The sequence below is a fragment of the Haliotis asinina genome, chromosome 4 (assembly GCF_037392515.1).
Source record: "Haliotis asinina isolate JCU_RB_2024 chromosome 4, JCU_Hal_asi_v2, whole genome shotgun sequence".
Lineage (NCBI taxonomy): Eukaryota > Metazoa > Mollusca > Gastropoda > Lepetellida > Haliotidae > Haliotis > Haliotis asinina.
In genome coordinates, this window is record NC_090283.1 from 10,988,364 (window position 1) to 11,007,134 (window position 18,771).

The 18,771-nt window shown below is 38.7% G+C and overlaps 1 protein-coding gene across 6 annotated transcripts in view; it reads left to right on the forward strand.

Annotated features, from left to right (window-relative positions):
• Positions 1-18,771, forward strand: part of LOC137281271 (disks large 1 tumor suppressor protein-like) — a 285,708-nt gene that overhangs the window by 157,378 nt on the left and 109,559 nt on the right. For all 6 annotated transcript variants that reach the window (XM_067812423.1, XM_067812424.1, XM_067812425.1 and 3 more), the window contains exons 6-7: positions 2,085-2,132; positions 9,704-9,828. In XM_067812423.1, the coding sequence (XP_067668524.1) occupies positions 2,085-2,132; positions 9,704-9,828 (173 nt within the window). The remainder of the gene's footprint in view (positions 1-2,084; positions 2,133-9,703; positions 9,829-18,771) is intronic.

Consider the following 18,771-nt stretch of genomic DNA (forward strand, 5'->3'; position numbering starts at 1 on the left):
AATGTTTCTTGGGAACATTTTAAAAAATTTATAACAGAAATTTAATTTATTTTTTTATAGAAATGTAAGTAACAAGGGAGGAACACATATTTATTTTCTTCTCTCAGAAATACAGCTTGGGGAATTTATGAGGTGTTAATGAGATGTAGATTCAGTGACACTCGTTCTTACAGTCACTCATTTGAATAGTTAACAAATGGATGATCAGGACGCAGTTAGGTCAAATTGATTTTTTGAAATGGCAATAAAAAATTGTTATGCACACAAATATAAGTGACATGCCAATGCTTGAGAAACATTACTTTTTTTTATTTAGCCTAATAGGAACTGCAACCAAAAGTACTGGTACAATCAATACTATATGTGGAACCTGCAGCATGTTCTTTATAGCTGTGTCCCCTTGGTAAAAATATTTACTGCTTTTATTTGTTCTGATTATGTACCTTACTGTGTCAGTAGCAGATGACATCAAAACTCTGTAAGGTTGTGAATAGGTCACCAGAAGCCTATGCTTGTCATAACAGACAACCAAATAAAGCAGACGGTCAGACAGGGTGAATTGATTGATAGCGTTGTCATCATGCAACAAGGGTTTATTGGCTGGTTGTTTAATGCTGCACACAGCAATATTCCACCTCCATGACAGCAGTCTGTAAATAATTGAGTCTTGACCACACTGTCCAGGGATCAATAACATGAGCATTGACCTATGAAATTGTAATGCAATGACAAGTGTCAAGCAAGTCAGTGAGTCTGACCACTCAGTCCAGTTAGTTCCTCTTACAACAAGCATGAGTTGCTGAAGATCAGTTCTGGCCGAGAACTTCATGGATGATCATACAATGATGTCAAGCACTGAATTGTCTGGTGAAAATATAATTATTTATTGACCACTGCCATTTTTTTTTTTTTTTTTTTTTTTTTTGCGTCAGTATTGCTGAATTCAGCATTAAACAGATGTTTGTATTTGGTTGGCTCAGGGGAGATAATCCATATCTTTGTTTACTTCCATGATTGTATGATGATGGCGTCTGTTATGGTTAACCTGGCACTGTGGTAATTCTTCATTTTATCGATCCATAAATAAAATAAAATAGGCCTTCAGCAACCCATGCTTGCCATAAAAGGTGACTATGCTTGTCATAAGAAGCGACTAACGGGGTTGGGTGGTCAGGCTTGCTGACTTGGTTGACATACGTCATCGGTTCCCAATTGCACAGGTCGATGCTCATGCTTTTGATGACTGGATTGTCTGGTCCAGAATCAATTATTTACAAACCTCTGCCATATAGCTGGAATGTTGCTGAGTGCGGCGTAAAACTAAACTGTCTTTATTTCATGACATGCCTGTTTGACTTAATGACAATTGATAATCTAGCAATACAAGATTGGTACCTTTGGTCATTTTACCACCTGCATCAACCAATGAAGATCCAGGTTGAATTTGGTCTTCAGTACTTATGCTAGTGAAAGAGGTGTTTAATTGGATTGGGGTCAGGCTTGATATGGATTGGATGATAACTGGTTATGATTCGACTGCTGCTATATAGCTGGAGTATTGCCGAGTTAAACTACAAACAAGCAAAACAAAACACTTTAAGTTAAGACGTTGACAATATGTTCAGCATATGTAATATCATGGTACCCTCTATTATCGTGACCCGTGAAGGTCCCGAGGTAGAATAGGCCTTCAGCAACCCATGCTTGCCATAAAAGGTGACTGTGCTTGTCGTAAGAGGCGACTTATGGGATCGGGTGGTCAGGCTTGCTGACTTGGTTGACACATGTCATTGGTTCCCATTTGCGCAGATCGATGCTCATGTAGATCACTAGATTGTCCGGTCCAGACTCGATTATTTACAGACCGCCGCCATATAGCTGGAATATTGCTAAAACTAAACTCACTCACTCAGACACAAAGGAATCTATTCCTGCGGCAATCAGGAACATTTGGTCTGTTGTCATTTAGGCTTTCCTGCAGCATAGGTTACACTGAAAAAAATTTTAAAGGTTGCGTTAAACCCAACTCACTCACTTTCACAAGTGAAGACATTTGAAATATAAATGACATCTTGATGTTTCAGACCAATGGCGAGGGTGACTGGGAGACAGAGGAGATTGCTCTGGAGAGGGTAAGTAGCATCGTATACGCAGCCTTAAGTGACACAACTCTGTTTCGTGTTCGCACTATTATCCGTTTGGCTCAAAAGCAAACTAATGAATTGCAGTCGAGAAGCATGTGCACAAGTGCTGACAAAGTTGTATATTCATTAACCTTTGCTGTGCCGTCTTCATCCGTTTTCGTAACTGGGTTGTCACTTTCTCTTCTCTCCTCCCCTGGAACAGAAAGTGAAGTGTCAATATTTTGATGGTAGTTTGTTGAAAAAATGTTTTTGACAAATATTCTGCAAAACTTCTCGTAGGTAATATGATGTTTTAATCATGATAAGCGTTTCATTGAGTATTTTGTGCCTAGTAGTATTTGCGTTATAATGCAATTTATCGGTCTACTTTTGAGCCAAACAGAATATACACAAATAGAAGCTTGTACAAATAGTGCCTTAATTGATACGCAGTGTTTTGGGGCTCACTGTGCGGAGTGTGTCAGTTTGTAGTGCCAGGATGTGTGGGTTTCAGTCCTAGAGTCAACTTCAATCAGTTCCCTCATCTTGGGTTTTACAGAACTTTTAACTATCCGTGACCTAAAAGCATTTTGAAAACTTAATACTTCATTCTGAAATTTTTCAAAGGCCCTATTTTTTCTGTTACATGAACAAATAAGAGAACATTCCAGTAAATGTGTGTGTCTTGAATCATCTGGGCCTGACAGTTGACACCTTGAACACATGGGAAAGGATTTGTGTTCTGCAACCAATGTTTCTGGAAGAAATAACTTTTGTTATGAAATAAGATGATGAGGCTTGCCTATGGCTAATGCTATTATCACTCTCACTGACATAGTTGATATATCATCGTATCCAATAGATGTGTCAATGCTCATGATATCAGATTGTCTGGTTCAGACTTGATTGTTTATATCCTGCTGTCATTTAGCAGGAATATTACTATTTTAGTCATTAAACCATCAAGAGCAGAAGAAGCCATTTTCAGTGTTGTTGGCTTGTCGTACTGGGTTGTTTGAGTCGACATGATTCCAGACCCCCACACATTAATAGGACTGGCACTTTTTTCTATGAAAGAGATTGATTGTTTCAATGAAAATGACCCAGACCATTTTTGTATTGACCCAACATTTTCTGGTACTAGAGCAAACACTGTGGACCTGGAAATGTCAGTGACCTGTGTCACCTCAGGTCATGCTGCATTTTGGCATCCTTTGGAGTTTACTGCATAAACATACGACATAACCATGCCACATAAATAAGGTCAATGCATCTGCAGGTAGAGTTCCCTCAGAGAGGAACGCACCAGTCACAGCCAGTAACTCTATAAAGGAGGGCAGACTGTTCAAGATTGGTTTAGCTGGTTTTAGTGGGACATTGCTTTTGCATGAATCTCACATTTGTCGCTTGTTGATGAAAATATTGATATTTGTGGTAGCTGGATTGGGAGAAAGGGGCTATATAGATCTGAAGTTGGTGGAGGTAGAGCAGGAAATGGGAAATTGAAAAAAGATAATCTCCAATTAATCTTGAAATGCAAGAATGCATAAATGTTAGTAGAAGTGATTTTTTGTGTGCATTGGGAGGAATCAAGTTCTTCAGAGACCTAAGAGGTTGATTACATCACTTGGGGACATCCAAATTCCAGACACATGTTTATAAAGAGGTGATTTGGGCTAGGAGAGATTTAACGTAACTTGAAATCTGTTTGTCTCCTAGTCAATATTTTTTAAACCTGACCATGTCTGGAAACCCTGATTCAAGTAGAGTTTCAGCAACTGGACAAAATAAATCAGTTTACATGTTTTGAACATATTACCTGACCTCTATTTGCAAAACATGAATAATTTCATGACATAACCATGTGATGTGTCTGATGCTGTATGACATCACCTCCATTGGTGCCAGTCTCAGATAGGATCACATATGAGACCTGGCCATCACCTCCATTTGGGCAGATCTCCGATAGGATCATATATGAGACCTGGCCATCACCACCATTGGTGCCAGTCTCAGGGTAGGATCACATATGAGACCTGGCCATCACCTCCATTGGTGTTGATCTCCGATAGGATCACGTATGAGACCTGGTCGTCACTTCCATTGGTGCCAGTCTCAGATAGGATCACATATGAAACCTGGCCATCACCTCCATTGGTGCCGATCTCCGATAGGATCATATATGAGACCTGGCCATCACCTCCATTGGTGCCAGTCTCAGACAGGATCACATATGAGACCTGGCCATCACCTTTATTGGTGTTGATCTCCGATAGGATCACGTATGAGACCTGGTCGTCACTTCCATTGGTGCCAGTCTCAGATAGGATCACATATGAAACCTGGCCATCACCTCCATTGGTGCCGATCTCCGATAGGATCATATATGAGACCTGGCCATCACCTCCATTGGTGCCAGTCTCAGATAGGATCACATATGAGACTCCAGCATCACCTCCATTGGTGTCAGTCCCAGACAGGATCACAATTGAGACCCCAGCATCACCTCTACTGGTGCTGGTCCATGTTTCGAACACATCAGCCAGGTTACTTCAATCTCAAGAGGGTTCAATCCTGAGTGTCACTGTCAAGCCATTCTGTTAAAAAAAGGAACCTCGTATCAGTTGCAGCAGTTGCAAGGAACCTGCTACTGTCTGAACCATCTGAACATCCTCATGAGACATCTCAGGAGAACCAGCATCATCAGCTTACCGTATGTGCTTCAACCATGTCATTATGCATGATGATGAACAGGTTATAAATGGGCTATTACAAAGTGAAGCATAAAATAACATGGAAACAGTAACAGGACTGTTTGTAATAGGAACTTCATTTTCGGTTTTATGTTGAGAGTGAGCATGTCAGTGTTGGCACGTTTATGCTTAGTCAGCATGAAACTGTGATGTTGAAGCCTTTCCTGTGGTACAGTTTAATTACCAGTTTGCAGTAAACCCTTCGGTGTGATTGATTAACTGTTCCCAGCATTAGTAAAGGTTAGTTTCCAATGGATTAAATCTGCTACTTCAGTGCGTTTCATACAAGATAAAAGCCTTAATGGAATTCTGAAGATTTTCAGATTTGTACAAACTATTTGTATTGATTGTGACACATTTATATTTCAATTGTGTCAACATTTAATATTTTTTTAAGAGGCTCGTAATTGGATTTTGATGATAGTGTATTTTTTATGTGTGAATTATGCAGTTTGATCTGAAAAAGAAGCTTAATGATGGAAGGTTCTGAATCATGATTTTGTAATTTTTAACAGTGATTATTAAGTAGTTGATGTTATTTTGGACCTAATTGTGCAATTACATAGATGATTAATCTGGATATAGCTCTTCAATATTATTTAACGGCAAGTTGAACATGTTGCCTCTTTTTTAAATTCGATCATGTGGAAATCTTCTTTAATGGAAGAAGTAGTTTAGTTCAGAAATGAAAAGAATTTCTCACGATTCCATGTAAGTGATTGTAATGATGTATTACTCATCCTCTTGAAGCCATTCTATATGGAAGGATAGCAACAGGTCAAATCACACATCTTATCCCTCAGTGAGATATCCATGTTATACTACACTAGCAGTGGGACTAGCAGTGAAAGTAGCATTAGCACACACGAGTATAATCAGCTATATCAAAACCATATTTCCATGTGGAGCTGTAATGTTGATGTCAGCGTTAAACCCTATATCACCCTTCATCTCTTGTGATTAGTTTAACATGCTCAATGTGTGTTGTATGTTCTATCATTGTAGAACATTTACGCCACATGTTACAGAATACTTTGCCTTTAAACAAAATGAATAATTGCACATTTTTTTTCAGATCAGTTAAGCAGGGGCATTTAATTATTTTTAAACATATTCTGTTGTAAATCCGAAAGAAAGACGTAGCAATTATCTACGTCTGGACTATGATTGTTAGACTTCCGGGGATGAATGTCTAACAGTTTTATTCAATCAGGTCAAGTCTTGGTGTTTAGACTTAATGGGCGAAATTGTTTTCAGTGTGGAAGATATATGGAAGGAAGGTGTAGCTTCATGTTAAGTGATTCATTTGAAGTGACTGTAAATTACCACACTTGGTAGTTCAGTATCTCATTTTGACAGGGGTTAAATGAAAACAAAGTCAAGACCGAATTAAGATATTACATTTTGTGAATTTTTGTTAGGGGACTTCTTTGTGTTTGAATATTTTTACTGTTACAGTCCAAATTCTGCCCCCAAATTATCATAAAAGCCAATTATTGCACTTATGAAAAATGTATTTTCATCAATTCCCAACAAATATGAAAATATGTAATATTGTTTTTCTTTTTTGAATGTTAGCATCCTATTTCTCATCATCCAAAGGTGAAACAAATGTCAACTTTGAAAAGGTTGAAGAACTTAATGAATTTAGATGATGTCAAGATTCAGTTATATTCCATCTGTGTAAACCAATGACAGTGGCGCCAGAGTCTTGTCAGGTGATATCAAGATTCAGTTATATTCCTTCTGTGTAAACCAATGACAGTGGCGCCAGAGTCTTGTCAGGTCATATCACATGAAGATGATTATTGACTTTATACCTGTCAAGCATGCTGCAACATCACTCACAGGTTCTTGCTAACTAGACATATTTGAAGACATTTATCTGATGAGAAACAATGTGTGGGGAAAATGAGCTACAAAACTATTTGCAGAAAGAAAAATATGTCGCTAGTTGTCATGGAAAGGCAGTTTGTTGCAAATGTAAATTGTTTGTACTTAATGATACTTTTGCTGAAATTAGTTGTGAGGGGTATAGTGTTTCATGGTACATGTTTCATTGATGTGGAATAGTTTGGTTCAGTTAAGACAAATCAGTAATGAAGGGGAAGTAACTTTCTGGGCTGTCAGTTTACTGTGTTTTGAAAATGAATGTGGGTGTTTTCTGATTGTGTCTCAACTACATTTGGATGTACCTGTGGAGGTCCCGGAGTAGAATAGGCCCTCAGCCATCCATGCTTGCCACAAAAGGCAACTAGGCTTGTCATATGAGGCGACTAGCGAGATTGGGTGGTCAGGCTCGCTGACTTGGTTGACTCATGTCGTCGGTTCCCAATTGTGCAGATCGATGCTCATGATGTTGATCACTGGATTGTCTGGTCCAGACTCGATTATTTACAGACCGCCGAAATATAGCTGGAATATTGCTGAGTGCAACGTAAAACTAAACTCACTCACTCACATTTGGACCTAAATCCATGAAGATCCAGTTTGGAATAGTTCTCTTCAGCAACTCGTACATGTCTTACGATTTGACTAATAGAACTGAATAGTCAGGCTTCATGGCTGCATGTCACTGTGTCCTGACTCTGTAGATTTATGCTCTTGATGTCAGTCACTGGATTGTCTGATCCAGACTCAGGAAAATAACTGTAATGCTGTTCCAAACCACATTGAACAAAATCACAACTTTTGCTCTTTCCCTTTAAATAAAATCAACATTTATATTTTAAAAAAATGGAACATCTTCCCGATTACACAGACCGGACGGCACAGCCCCAGTTCCATGACCAAATCACGAAAATTCATAATCAAAGACGACAAAATTGATGAGTGAGATATCAGGTTCCCAAGTTTCATCCTTAGTAATTACAAGAGCTGAAGAAACACAAGAGCACGTGACATTTTAAACACATCCTTGCTTCAAATCTGAATCTCTGTTTACACAATAATAGAGTGGCAATCCCCACACAGCAGTTTGGATGGACAGATCCTTGCACCCAGGCTCGCATCGTATCTGATATCTGTCAGCTTAATAGGGGATGAAATACTAAATCTAATTTTGCAGTGGAGGATCAAGAACGTGATTTCGGAGAGCAAGATCATATTCCTCAGACGCCAGATTTCTTTAGGACAAGAAAAATACGAGAGATGTTAAGTTTTGACAGCAAATCCATAAGGTTACCCAAGAATATTTATTATTTTCGTGTAAATGTTCTTTTATGGATGCACATGAATAGTTATGATTTCTGGTAAATAATTTTTGGTCATTTCCCTGAAAAAAGTAAAATTCAACGAATATTTTTATATTGAAGGCTCAATAATACTGTTGATATACGAATGTATGGAAAAATCTCATTGCACAAAATGTTATAAGTAGCATTTTCAAAGAAAATATTGTTGTGTGCATTTTTTGTAAGATAAATATGAGTTTTGAGACACCAAGTTTATAATTTGAAGATAGCAATATGGTAGGCCGATTGTTGTGCTCCATTTTCAGTGTCTAATCATTTAACCTGGTTTGGTTGTCGTACAAGTGTTGCTTATGTCAGTGGAGACGTGTTCAGTTCTTATAGATTAATTTGCAAAGTATTATATTGGTGGCATAATTGTCATATAAGACTTACATCAGTCCTTAACTCACTCTCTAACTCACCTGCCTGCCCACCCACTCACTAAGAACGTTGCTCACAGACTCACTCACTCACCCACTCATCCACTCACTCACTCAGTGTAAACTCATTGCTCATCATAACATTGTTAAGTGTGCAGATAAGAACTAAATGGGGTTTTTTTGGTTTTTTTGTGGTTTCATGTACAACACAGGACATGTGTAACCCAAATGATTAAAGCACAAAACTTCTATATCAATCAGTGGGTTGTCTGGTCCAATATATTCAGGCCACAGTTTTTCAGGTTTGCCTGAATAACTTCAGTGTGGAGTAAAGCAAATCAAAACAGACATTTAGTTGCTAAGGACATGTGAATTCTTCCAGTCTATTTTGGTAGACTGAAGTGACAACAGCAAACGAGACACTGTGATTCCTACTTAACATTACAATGTTCTTTTTAGAGACCTTTGCAACTGAAATAGACCAGAGATTGGATATCAGACATAGTGGTCTTTTTGCTTCATTGGCCATCAGCAAGCCAAACTTATTATACTTCTTCAAAGGAATGGTTTTGAATAGAAATGTGAACAGTATTAAGTCTGAAGTTAGATGATGATTACTATCTCCCGAGGACAAGATTGTTGTTGTGGACAAAAGCCTCAAAGTAAATGTCAGTGTTCGACATGACCAGGAGAAAGTTACTAAAGATTGTCTGATGTTTAATATTCATGTTAGGCATTGTTAGGAATGCTCGCTTTCCGTCCTTAGAGAGTGTTAGTCATAAACCGCCCCATGGCAGGAGAGCATGACATCTTGTAGTGTAAGGCGTGATGATATGCTTTTCAGAGTTGTCTACCTTGGTCATGGCAGAATCATATATTACAGGTTCAAATACAGATGCCTGTCAGCTCCCTACCAATGCTAGTTGGTGTCACTGTGGTGGTAACCATCTAAAATCTGCATCAGTTTGGTACTCTATGCATATAGTTCTATTCACTCATGTGAGCTTACTAATTTCTGCAGAAAATTATGTCCTGCGTCTTCGCCATGTACTGTCCAAAGGTTTGGGCACAGAATCCCCCCTGCACACTCCCTCTCTCACTCACTCACTACACCCTGTAAAGAATAACTGGTTCTTGAGTTTCTCTGTTTCACCACCATTAAACAAGAAACACACCAACAAACGCTTGTGCTTCATAAGTATTGTCTGTTCCAGGGAACAACAGGCCTTGGGTTCAGCATTGCTGGAGGCAGTGACAACCCCCACATCGGTGAGGACCCCAGCATCTTCATCACCAAGATCATCCCTGGAGGAGCAGCAGCAGCAGACAAGAGGCTTAAGTAAGTTACCATGGATACTTCAAGGTTTCAGGATCCAGAGTGTTGACAATTTTGATGTTCATACTTCCTACTTAAATGAAGATCGCAGAGGCCTACAACACCTCATGTCTGTCAGCTGAATTATGGAGAGACATGGGAATACACGTCTTCTTGCCCCAGCTGCATAGATTAATGCTCATATTAATCTTTGGATTGTCTGGACCAGGTTTGATTATTTACATACCTCCATCATATACCTGGAAAATTTGTGGCGTTAAACAGAAACAAGAAAGCATCAGCAAGCAAGACTAACTCGGGGAGCACAGTAGCATGTAGTAGTATTACCTGAAAATAATCCACCAGAAAAGTCCAGCTGTCTGATCTGCAACATCTTGACAGCATGGTATTGATGCTTATTCAGTATTGCCTCATGGCCAATCGGTTTGCAGACTGCTGCATTGTAGTTGTGATATTTACTGAGTGGTGTAAAACACATACATTTCCCTTGATTCCATGTCAACCAGGCCTAAGTTGAAGGTCTTTGTTCTTAGCCATACACCATTAGCTTCCACTCTGTCACAGCAGCAGGACCTGACACTGAGGGGGACTTGCTGATTTAAATGTCTGGCACTGGTATTGGCTGGTAACAGTGAAGGACTTGAAGGAGACTGATAACATGGCCATTACTTGTCATGAAGGTCATGTGGTTCTAGGTGCCCCAACTTTGAGATGGATTAATGCCTGGGTAATGGTTACAGAGCACCCATGAATACTTGACCTGGAGATTGTCTTGGTCAGTTCTTGGTTACTTACGTCTGTCCTGGTCGTTTTGGACCAGTCAACAGATATATGTGTAGTGTCGTACCCCAGTCCCTTGACTGTACATTCAGTTGCAGTACAGGGTGATAAATACACAGCTAAATGATAGTTGGATGAAGAGGGAGATGAGTTGGGCATTGGCTTGTTTGCAGGGGTTTGTTGTGGGGATTCAAGGATGATATGAAATAATGTGTGCAGTTGTGCTTGGGTTTGTTGTAGGGGGTAAAAGGTTGATATGAAATAATGTGTCTGACTGTGTTCGGTTTTGTTATGGGGGTGAAAGGTTGAAATGCAATAATGTGTCTGATTGTGTTTGGGTTTGTTATGGGGGTAAAAGGTTGAAATGCAATAATGTGTCTGATTGTGTTGGGTTTTGTTATGGGGTTAAAAGGTTGAAATGCAATGATGTGTCTGATTGCGTTGGCTTTTGTTATGGGGGTGACAGGTTGATATGAAATAATGTGTCTGATTGTGTTTGGGTTTGTTATGGGGGTAAAAGGTTGAAATACAGTAATGTGTCTAATTGTGTTGGGTTTTGTTTTGGGACTAAAAGTTTGAAATGAAATAATGTGTCTGATTGTGTTGGGTTTTGTTATGGGGATAAAAGGTTGAAATGCAATAATGTGTCTGAGATTGTATTGGGGTTTGTTATGGGGGGTAAAAGGTTGAAATTCAATAATGTGTCTGTGTTGGGGTTTGCTATTGGGGTAAAAGGTTGAAATGCAATATTGTGTCTGATTGTGTTGGGGTTTGTTATGGAGGTGAAAGGTTGATATGAAAAAATGTGTCTGATTCTGTTGGTTGTGATTTTTTGGTCATGTTATTTCACCTGTCTGGAGTAATTGTTTTTCAAGGATAAGTTTTGATAAAGTATTTGTTGAGAGTAGCTTAAGGGATAGGTCTCTGTTGTACTGTATGTTTGTGCTGCATGTTTCTGGAGTGAAAGTTTGGGTGTGTACAGGAATGGTTTAGGATAGGCCCACTTCTGTTTTTGCGTGAAATGCAAACATCTCTCTTGATTGTAGATGTATAGCTATCATGTCAGCGTGTTGGGGTCAAACCTCCCATGTAAAGTCGATTCCAGTGATGTATGCTTAGTGATTAGAAACATTCTGTGTCTGAGAAATCGTTGTTTCAATATGAAATACAAGTCAAGCTGAGCAAGACTTATTAAGTCAACATTGTGTGATTTGGTGTGGGAAAGGACGATGGTTGCACTGGTAAACTGCGTTACACTTTTCCACCCACAATTATTTCGGTATTATTCTGTCATCAGTATATTTGTGTAAAATATTATAATTATAATTTGTATATTTTAAAAATCATTGGTAGCAGTTGATAAATGATGATTCCCTTCGGAGCCGGTTGAAGCGAAAAAAAAAGCATGACAGATGTTTCTTTCAGAGTCTTATCTACAAAATGACTACAAAATGTTAGCAGTTGACCGTGCAATGTAATATTTGTTTTATGGTGACAGTAGGATGTGCATGTACAGACTACTGTCAAACACTTTAGCTCCCAGTGCGGATTACAATACTGATACACATATTGCAAAACAAATGTACTGCATATGTTTTGAAACTGGACATAACCTTACAAGGTCATATCCATAGACTATTACGGTCCCTTGATTCAAATGTTACTGGAGCATACCTCTAGAGGCACACCATCAATTTCAGACACTTATGAATTATTAAGTAAATTTAAATGTCTGAAAGCATATTGGCCCTGGATAGACCCTGCACACCAGACGATACCAATGTCAGGTTGTGAAACTGATGAGGTATAGGTCAGTTTGTGATCTGGAGGAACATGTTCTTGATTAGTAGTATAGGTGGGTCACAGAAATGAAAGATGTTACAACTCCATGCATATGGATGTGAAGATGTACAAACTGATCTGAATGACAAGAAGACCAAAGGGTAGAAATCTGGGACATCTGTCAATACTGCTCCGATGGTTGAATCTGGAGATTTCACCACAGTAGATGTACAGTGCACATGGGGCAATGTTGTCAAATTAATTTTGTACCCAGCTTTACTTACACTGTTATGCCAGAATTGGTGTTAGCCTTGATTACCTGCTTCTGGAATTCTGATTTTGTTTACTGCTGGTGTTTACCATATCCAGATAGCTTGCCACTTGTCTCTTGTCCAACGAAACACTTGAATTGTTGTGTCTGCAGTACATTTGTCACTTGTAAATTATCTTCTTTAGTCCCTTTGTCATATGTGTAATGCTGGCTCCTGCTTGAATTGGTCAGACTGTTCCCTGTCAAGACGGATGTAAGGTAGCTGGTGGGTGAACCTACTGATCCTGCCAGAATCCTGTGTTTGGGACTGATGCTTGCTTAAATCAGTCTGACTTTTATTGGTCATGATGGGTTACTAGTGGATTTGTTTAATCAGGCTTGAGTCCTGTGTTTGGACCTAGTTCCTTCTTGAAACAATCTGACATTTGTCCCTGATGAAATATGGTAGAATTTGATTGGTGCCTTCATGCCAGAATCCTGAGTTTGATCCTAGTTCCCATACATTGCTGGAAAAATGTTGAAATTTCAAGGCAGAAATGTTTCTGTGAGCATCAAACGCCATCTTAATTATGTCCAAATAATTAGGTAGAATGAAAGTAGGTCATCAAGCATGTGACAACACAGCGCTGAGGTGAAAGATTTCTGGGAGATGTGAATCCTACACCTATCAGGTTAGGCAGTGGTAAGTGACAGATGCCATTTTCCATGATCTGGCCAGGAGTCCAGGGAGACAGATGAAGCCTTTGTTGTCGCCAGCCAAGACCTGTTTGTGTGGCTTGATGTGTCACAACTGACCTTTATGAACATCATATAATCAGCCAGCATTGTTTAACAAACACATTGCTGTCAGATGGTTTAATAGTAAATTGGGAGCATTTTCCCCATGGTAAAGTCTATTGGTAAGCATTATGATCGCGGCAACTTCAAAGAAAATGGAAGGAAACAAGGTTGATATTTGTCACCTCATGACAAGATTGCATTTGAAAGGTCCATGTGTTAATTTAGGTGTTGGCTTCTCATGATTGTCTGTAGAAGGATAGCGATGACCAAGATGGCTGCCTGAGATATTTTTCCCGAAACTGACATTTGTCGCAGGTGTCATGTCTCTTCACTCAAAAAGGAAGCTTAACTCTAAGACTTTGGTTCACAACTCAAGTACTGCACAAAACTGAATAAAAGCCAAGATCCTAGCATTGTCCTTAGTCTCTGGATGTTGGGGTAGATTAGGGACTCGATTCCACAAATTAGTACATCGTGTGAAGCCATTTTCTGGTGACCCCAGCTGTGATATTGCTGGAATATTGCTTAAAGTGGCGTAAAACCTCACATACTCACTCGTTCACTCATTCACTCACCTTAAGGACTGTACCAAGATGGTATGTTCAGTACTTGAGTCAGACCACCATCCTACATATATTATCTAATCATGATCAGTCATCACATGCGGAATATCACAAATTGGTGTTGAAATTGAATTTGATCCCATTTGATACAGTAAATTGTAATAAAATATGATTGTTGTATAAATTTCTAGATTAAACCCTGCAATAACATAATACAAGAATATGTTTCTCTTGGTGCAAGAACAATTCTCTTGAAGAATAATATTTTTAGGTACTATTTCTCCGCCGTGACATATGATAGTTTCTTTAACAACTTTTTAGGTGGAGTCCGGAAAATGTTCAAATATCTGACAGCTGTTTCGTATTAATAAATGATAAACATGACTCCGTTTCTGACTCAAATGGACTGTAGGTGACATGTGCAGATCTGATTGATCTTTCTGGCTCAGTTTTTGAGACATACAATCTTCATCGCCTCTAAAAATACAGTACCAAGCACAAACATAACTCCAAACTCTAAAGGTAAATTATCATGTCTTTTGCGGTTTAATTGCAAATTTCATATCATGACTGACAATCCTGTTTGCTGAAAGTATAACTTTCGTATACTCCTAAAAACGTAAGGGAACTTCTTAAAAAAGAAGTTGTGTTGGTCTGGACATTTGGAAAATACCGATATATGTGACATAATTCCAAACGATTATAGAATTTTTGTCGCCCCCCTGGTCACCAAGACTCTGAACTCGATATCTCATGAACTGTTGTGCCCAATGTCTTAAAATGTTTGTAATAGCCTTTTGTGGGGGACCCCAGCTGATTTTGGTGACCTTTACCGTATTTTCAAGTTTTTGTTAAATTGATATCTCATGCACAGTTGTACCCAATGTCTTCAAATTTGATGACAGCCTACTTTCAGTGATTACACAGACATCAGTTGATTTTGGTGAGATTGATCTTATTATCAATGTGACCACAACACTCTGTTCAATTTTCAAACTTATTTTAAAGTAATATCTGATAAAACATTGCAACCAATGTCTTCAATTTTGTCAGCAGCCTACATGCACATATGCAAATACCAGTCATTTCATGCATCTGTGTGGCTAAAAAGTAAAAAGTAGTGAATATGTTATAAGTATTACTTTCCTCTTTGGCGAGGGGGGCTTTGCCACATTAGTTACAAACTCTTGTTCTGAATAAATTTATTACTTGAAGTAAATTCTTCCATGACATAACATAACTTCCTGAAAAAAACATAAATGGACTCATTATTTCTAAAATTAGCTATATGTAACTTAGAAGTATATTTGGATGTAAAGTGTGAACTTTTAACTCCCATAATATGTTTCCCATTTAGAAGTCTGGTAATACTGAAATATACCTTATTTAATCAACATGATGATACCCAGTAAAAAAAAAAAAACCCAAACTTCAGCACTTAGTTTCTGTTAGGGTATACCTCAATATTCCTACTGCAGTGAAAGTGTGTATTTTTAAACTATGAATATTTCCAAAATCTTTCTAATGGAACCTTAAATTTATGGAAATTTTCAGTTAATTCAGTGCAATCATGAAGACACTTCCCAGTTCCCAGTCTGTCCAACCATCAGCATGAGCAAACTTGGTACTGTCCGGACATGGAAATGTATTCTTGTACAAGCTCAAGGTACAAGCTGTAATGACGGATGGCTCTTCATGTTGACAACGTCCGGGGCCCCTCTGTCTGAAATAATTGACGAGACGGATGTTCAGAGCAGTTATAGGAGGAGTTATGGTTCTTGTTCATGTTGAGGAATGACGGAGATCGGAACTGTCGTGACGGATGCAAGTCTCATGAGAGAGATGTCACACTATAATAATCCTCCATTTTCCCCAGTAATCTAACATCACTTGATTGCCTCGTAAACGTCGCCTGTGCTTTGGAATAGGTGTCATGTACGGTCGTCCTGGTGGTCACAAAGTGAACTAAAATGACCAATGATTCTCCTGCAGATGTGACATGGCAATCCCTCTAGCTCATTTAATTGAATCTGATGAATGTTGAGGTTCTTTATTGAGAAGCAGACATCTACAGAGGCAGTGACATCGTATGCTGGTCATTAACTCTGGAGGAAGTGCCGTGCACGCACCCTACTTCCTACCAGCTAGTTAGGTTTAATGTCCCTCTTTGTGTAAAGCCATCAGCCATTACCTGATTAAAGAAAATTCAAGACAGGTACTTAGCTTCTGGATGTTTGACCTACATGCCAAGTCAACAGCTTTGTGTCCGGTCCACGTTTTATGGGGGCACAGATGGCATCTTAGTCATCTCAAGGTAGGCAGGGTCCATAGGTTCTTGGGTTCAAATCTCAGATCAGACAACATTGTCATCCTCGATCTTGAATCATTCTTGGCTCATTGACCTAAGTGAAGAAAATGTTGAACTTCAAGGTTGGTTGGATTCACGGGTCCTGGGTTTGAATCTCAGATAAGTCATCCTCAGTCTTGGATCGTTGCTGGCACACTTGTTTAAATACAGAAACGATTACATTGTAAGGTTGACAGAATTCACAGATATGGATTCAAATATCAGCTTAGCCAAACCTATCAGACTGGAGCTGGTGGCATACTTGTCTTATGGGCTGCAACTCGGTGACTTTTCTTGGTTTCCAGAATTTATTATTTGGGGACTCAAACCCCCAAAGTCTCCTGGGCCCCATTCCTCAAAGCATTGGTAACATTACGACCTGTCGTAACTCTACAGCTTACAAATGTCATACTGTTACGAATACTTTGTGGACTGAGTCCCTTGTTATGGTCGTCAGTCTGTTATCACCTGTCAATAAAGGTATCACCAAAGAGGTACATGTTTACGCCTGTTTCGCTGCGACTGTGTCAGTGGATACAGGTTCCACAGTTAACACACCTCAGATATCAAAGTTGACCTGACTCCATTGAATTATAATTGATACAGAATCTTCCATGCTGTAGTGAAGAGAATCTATCCAGAGAGGCCAAAGGTTCCGCAGGTAACACACTAAACACTAAACCATGTGAAACTTGCTAATGTGGGTAGCCTAATGGTTTTGGCATTCACATATCACGTCTAAGGCCTGGGGTTCATTCCCCACATAGGTACAATGTGCCGTGATATTACTGAAATATTGCTATAAGCAACATAAAACCCAACTCACTCATTATTTTTATCATACCTGCCATTTGGTACAAAAGGGACTCTGCCATCGCCTGCAAATGATCCATGACTGATGATCCACGTTAACTACTGTGTGTTTCCTGCTGGACTTGCACTAAAACACTGGCCTAAGTTCAGAGAGGCACTCAAGTACTCGCTCATACACACATGCAGGTCTTTTAATGAGTGGCATAATCTCAGAGACTACATTAAAACCCATTTCACCACACATGTATTTTATTGGTTAACTAGTTCTGTGGTTTTAATGAGGAGATAAACAGATCTGTTTGTGAATTTTATGACGAGTATTAGATGCCTGAATGTTTCATTTGTAAACACATCATTGTCGAATGCTCAACAGCCCTCACAAATCTTCAGTCCCATGTTTATGGACCCTGTTAAATACAAGCGTTATTGGAAACTTTTTAAGTACCCTCTCTCTCTCTGCTTAACCTCTTATAGTTGAAACACAGGCTGTGATGTAAAACTGAGCGGTCTCTTACCATGATAACTAAACTCAAGATATTGCAGAATAAAATCTTGTTGCGATAAATATTGATCAGTCTATATTTTTAATTAACGGGATTGCCATTTCACCAAGCCAAGTGGTTAGAGACAAAAGAAGACTGGATTCAGGAAAAGCTTTCTAAAGCAGTGTAAAGTCTGAAGGATTTCACATTTTAATCCGTTAAGACATTTTTCAACTAGTCCAGTAGCATCACACAATTTTCAATTATGGTTCATGACTGAACAGTTGTAGACAGCAAAATGTCACTACTTAGTCTGATGTGATGGCTGCTAACATAGGGGAATGAACTGTCAGGGCTGCTTGGACATTTCGCTAATTGCTGTTTTCATTTGTGCTAAATGTTTCGTCCTTTGGTCTTTCTGTGAAATGTTTTGGTGTCATTTATCTTTTTTGTGAATGGCCAGTTGCTGCTTTCAATGAAGAGTGTTACTGCAAGGTTATTTCCTTATACCCTGTAATCTTTATTAGATTGTTTACGAAGGCTTATGTGTTTAGTCAAAAAAAACTATAGATGTTTGTGTATGTTATTCAGCTACTAGATTAGTACTACTACTACTGAATTAACAAAAAATGACAAGATAAAATGTCAAGATATTGAACAAGACTTGTGAATTGTCACTTAAAACAGATATTTCTGTACTTCTTACAAACCATTTCTTACAAAAGGCAGTGACAATTTCTCGTGTTCTTTTCCATTTCACCTAATTCTGCAACCGACTGAAAGAGTTTTGAGAAATGTCTTTTATAATTTCAAATTGGTTCTCCAGTTGGTTTAGTAAACCAATTTAAATACCTAAGGCCTCAGCAAAATGTTAAGTTGAAAAAACTCATCGTTAGAATGCCATTTTTCTATTGCAGTCAGTCATTCATATACATGATCAATGGCTATTTTCTAAAACCATTCATGAATTTTAAATTTTCGCCAAGTCCTGACACAACTGGTTAAATATATGCAACTGAACGATGGGAATTATTTAGTATGTGGATCCCATATGGACACATGAAGATATAGAGGCCAATATACACACATCTGTATCCATAACTGTGCAATATTGTACGTCTCCCTTTG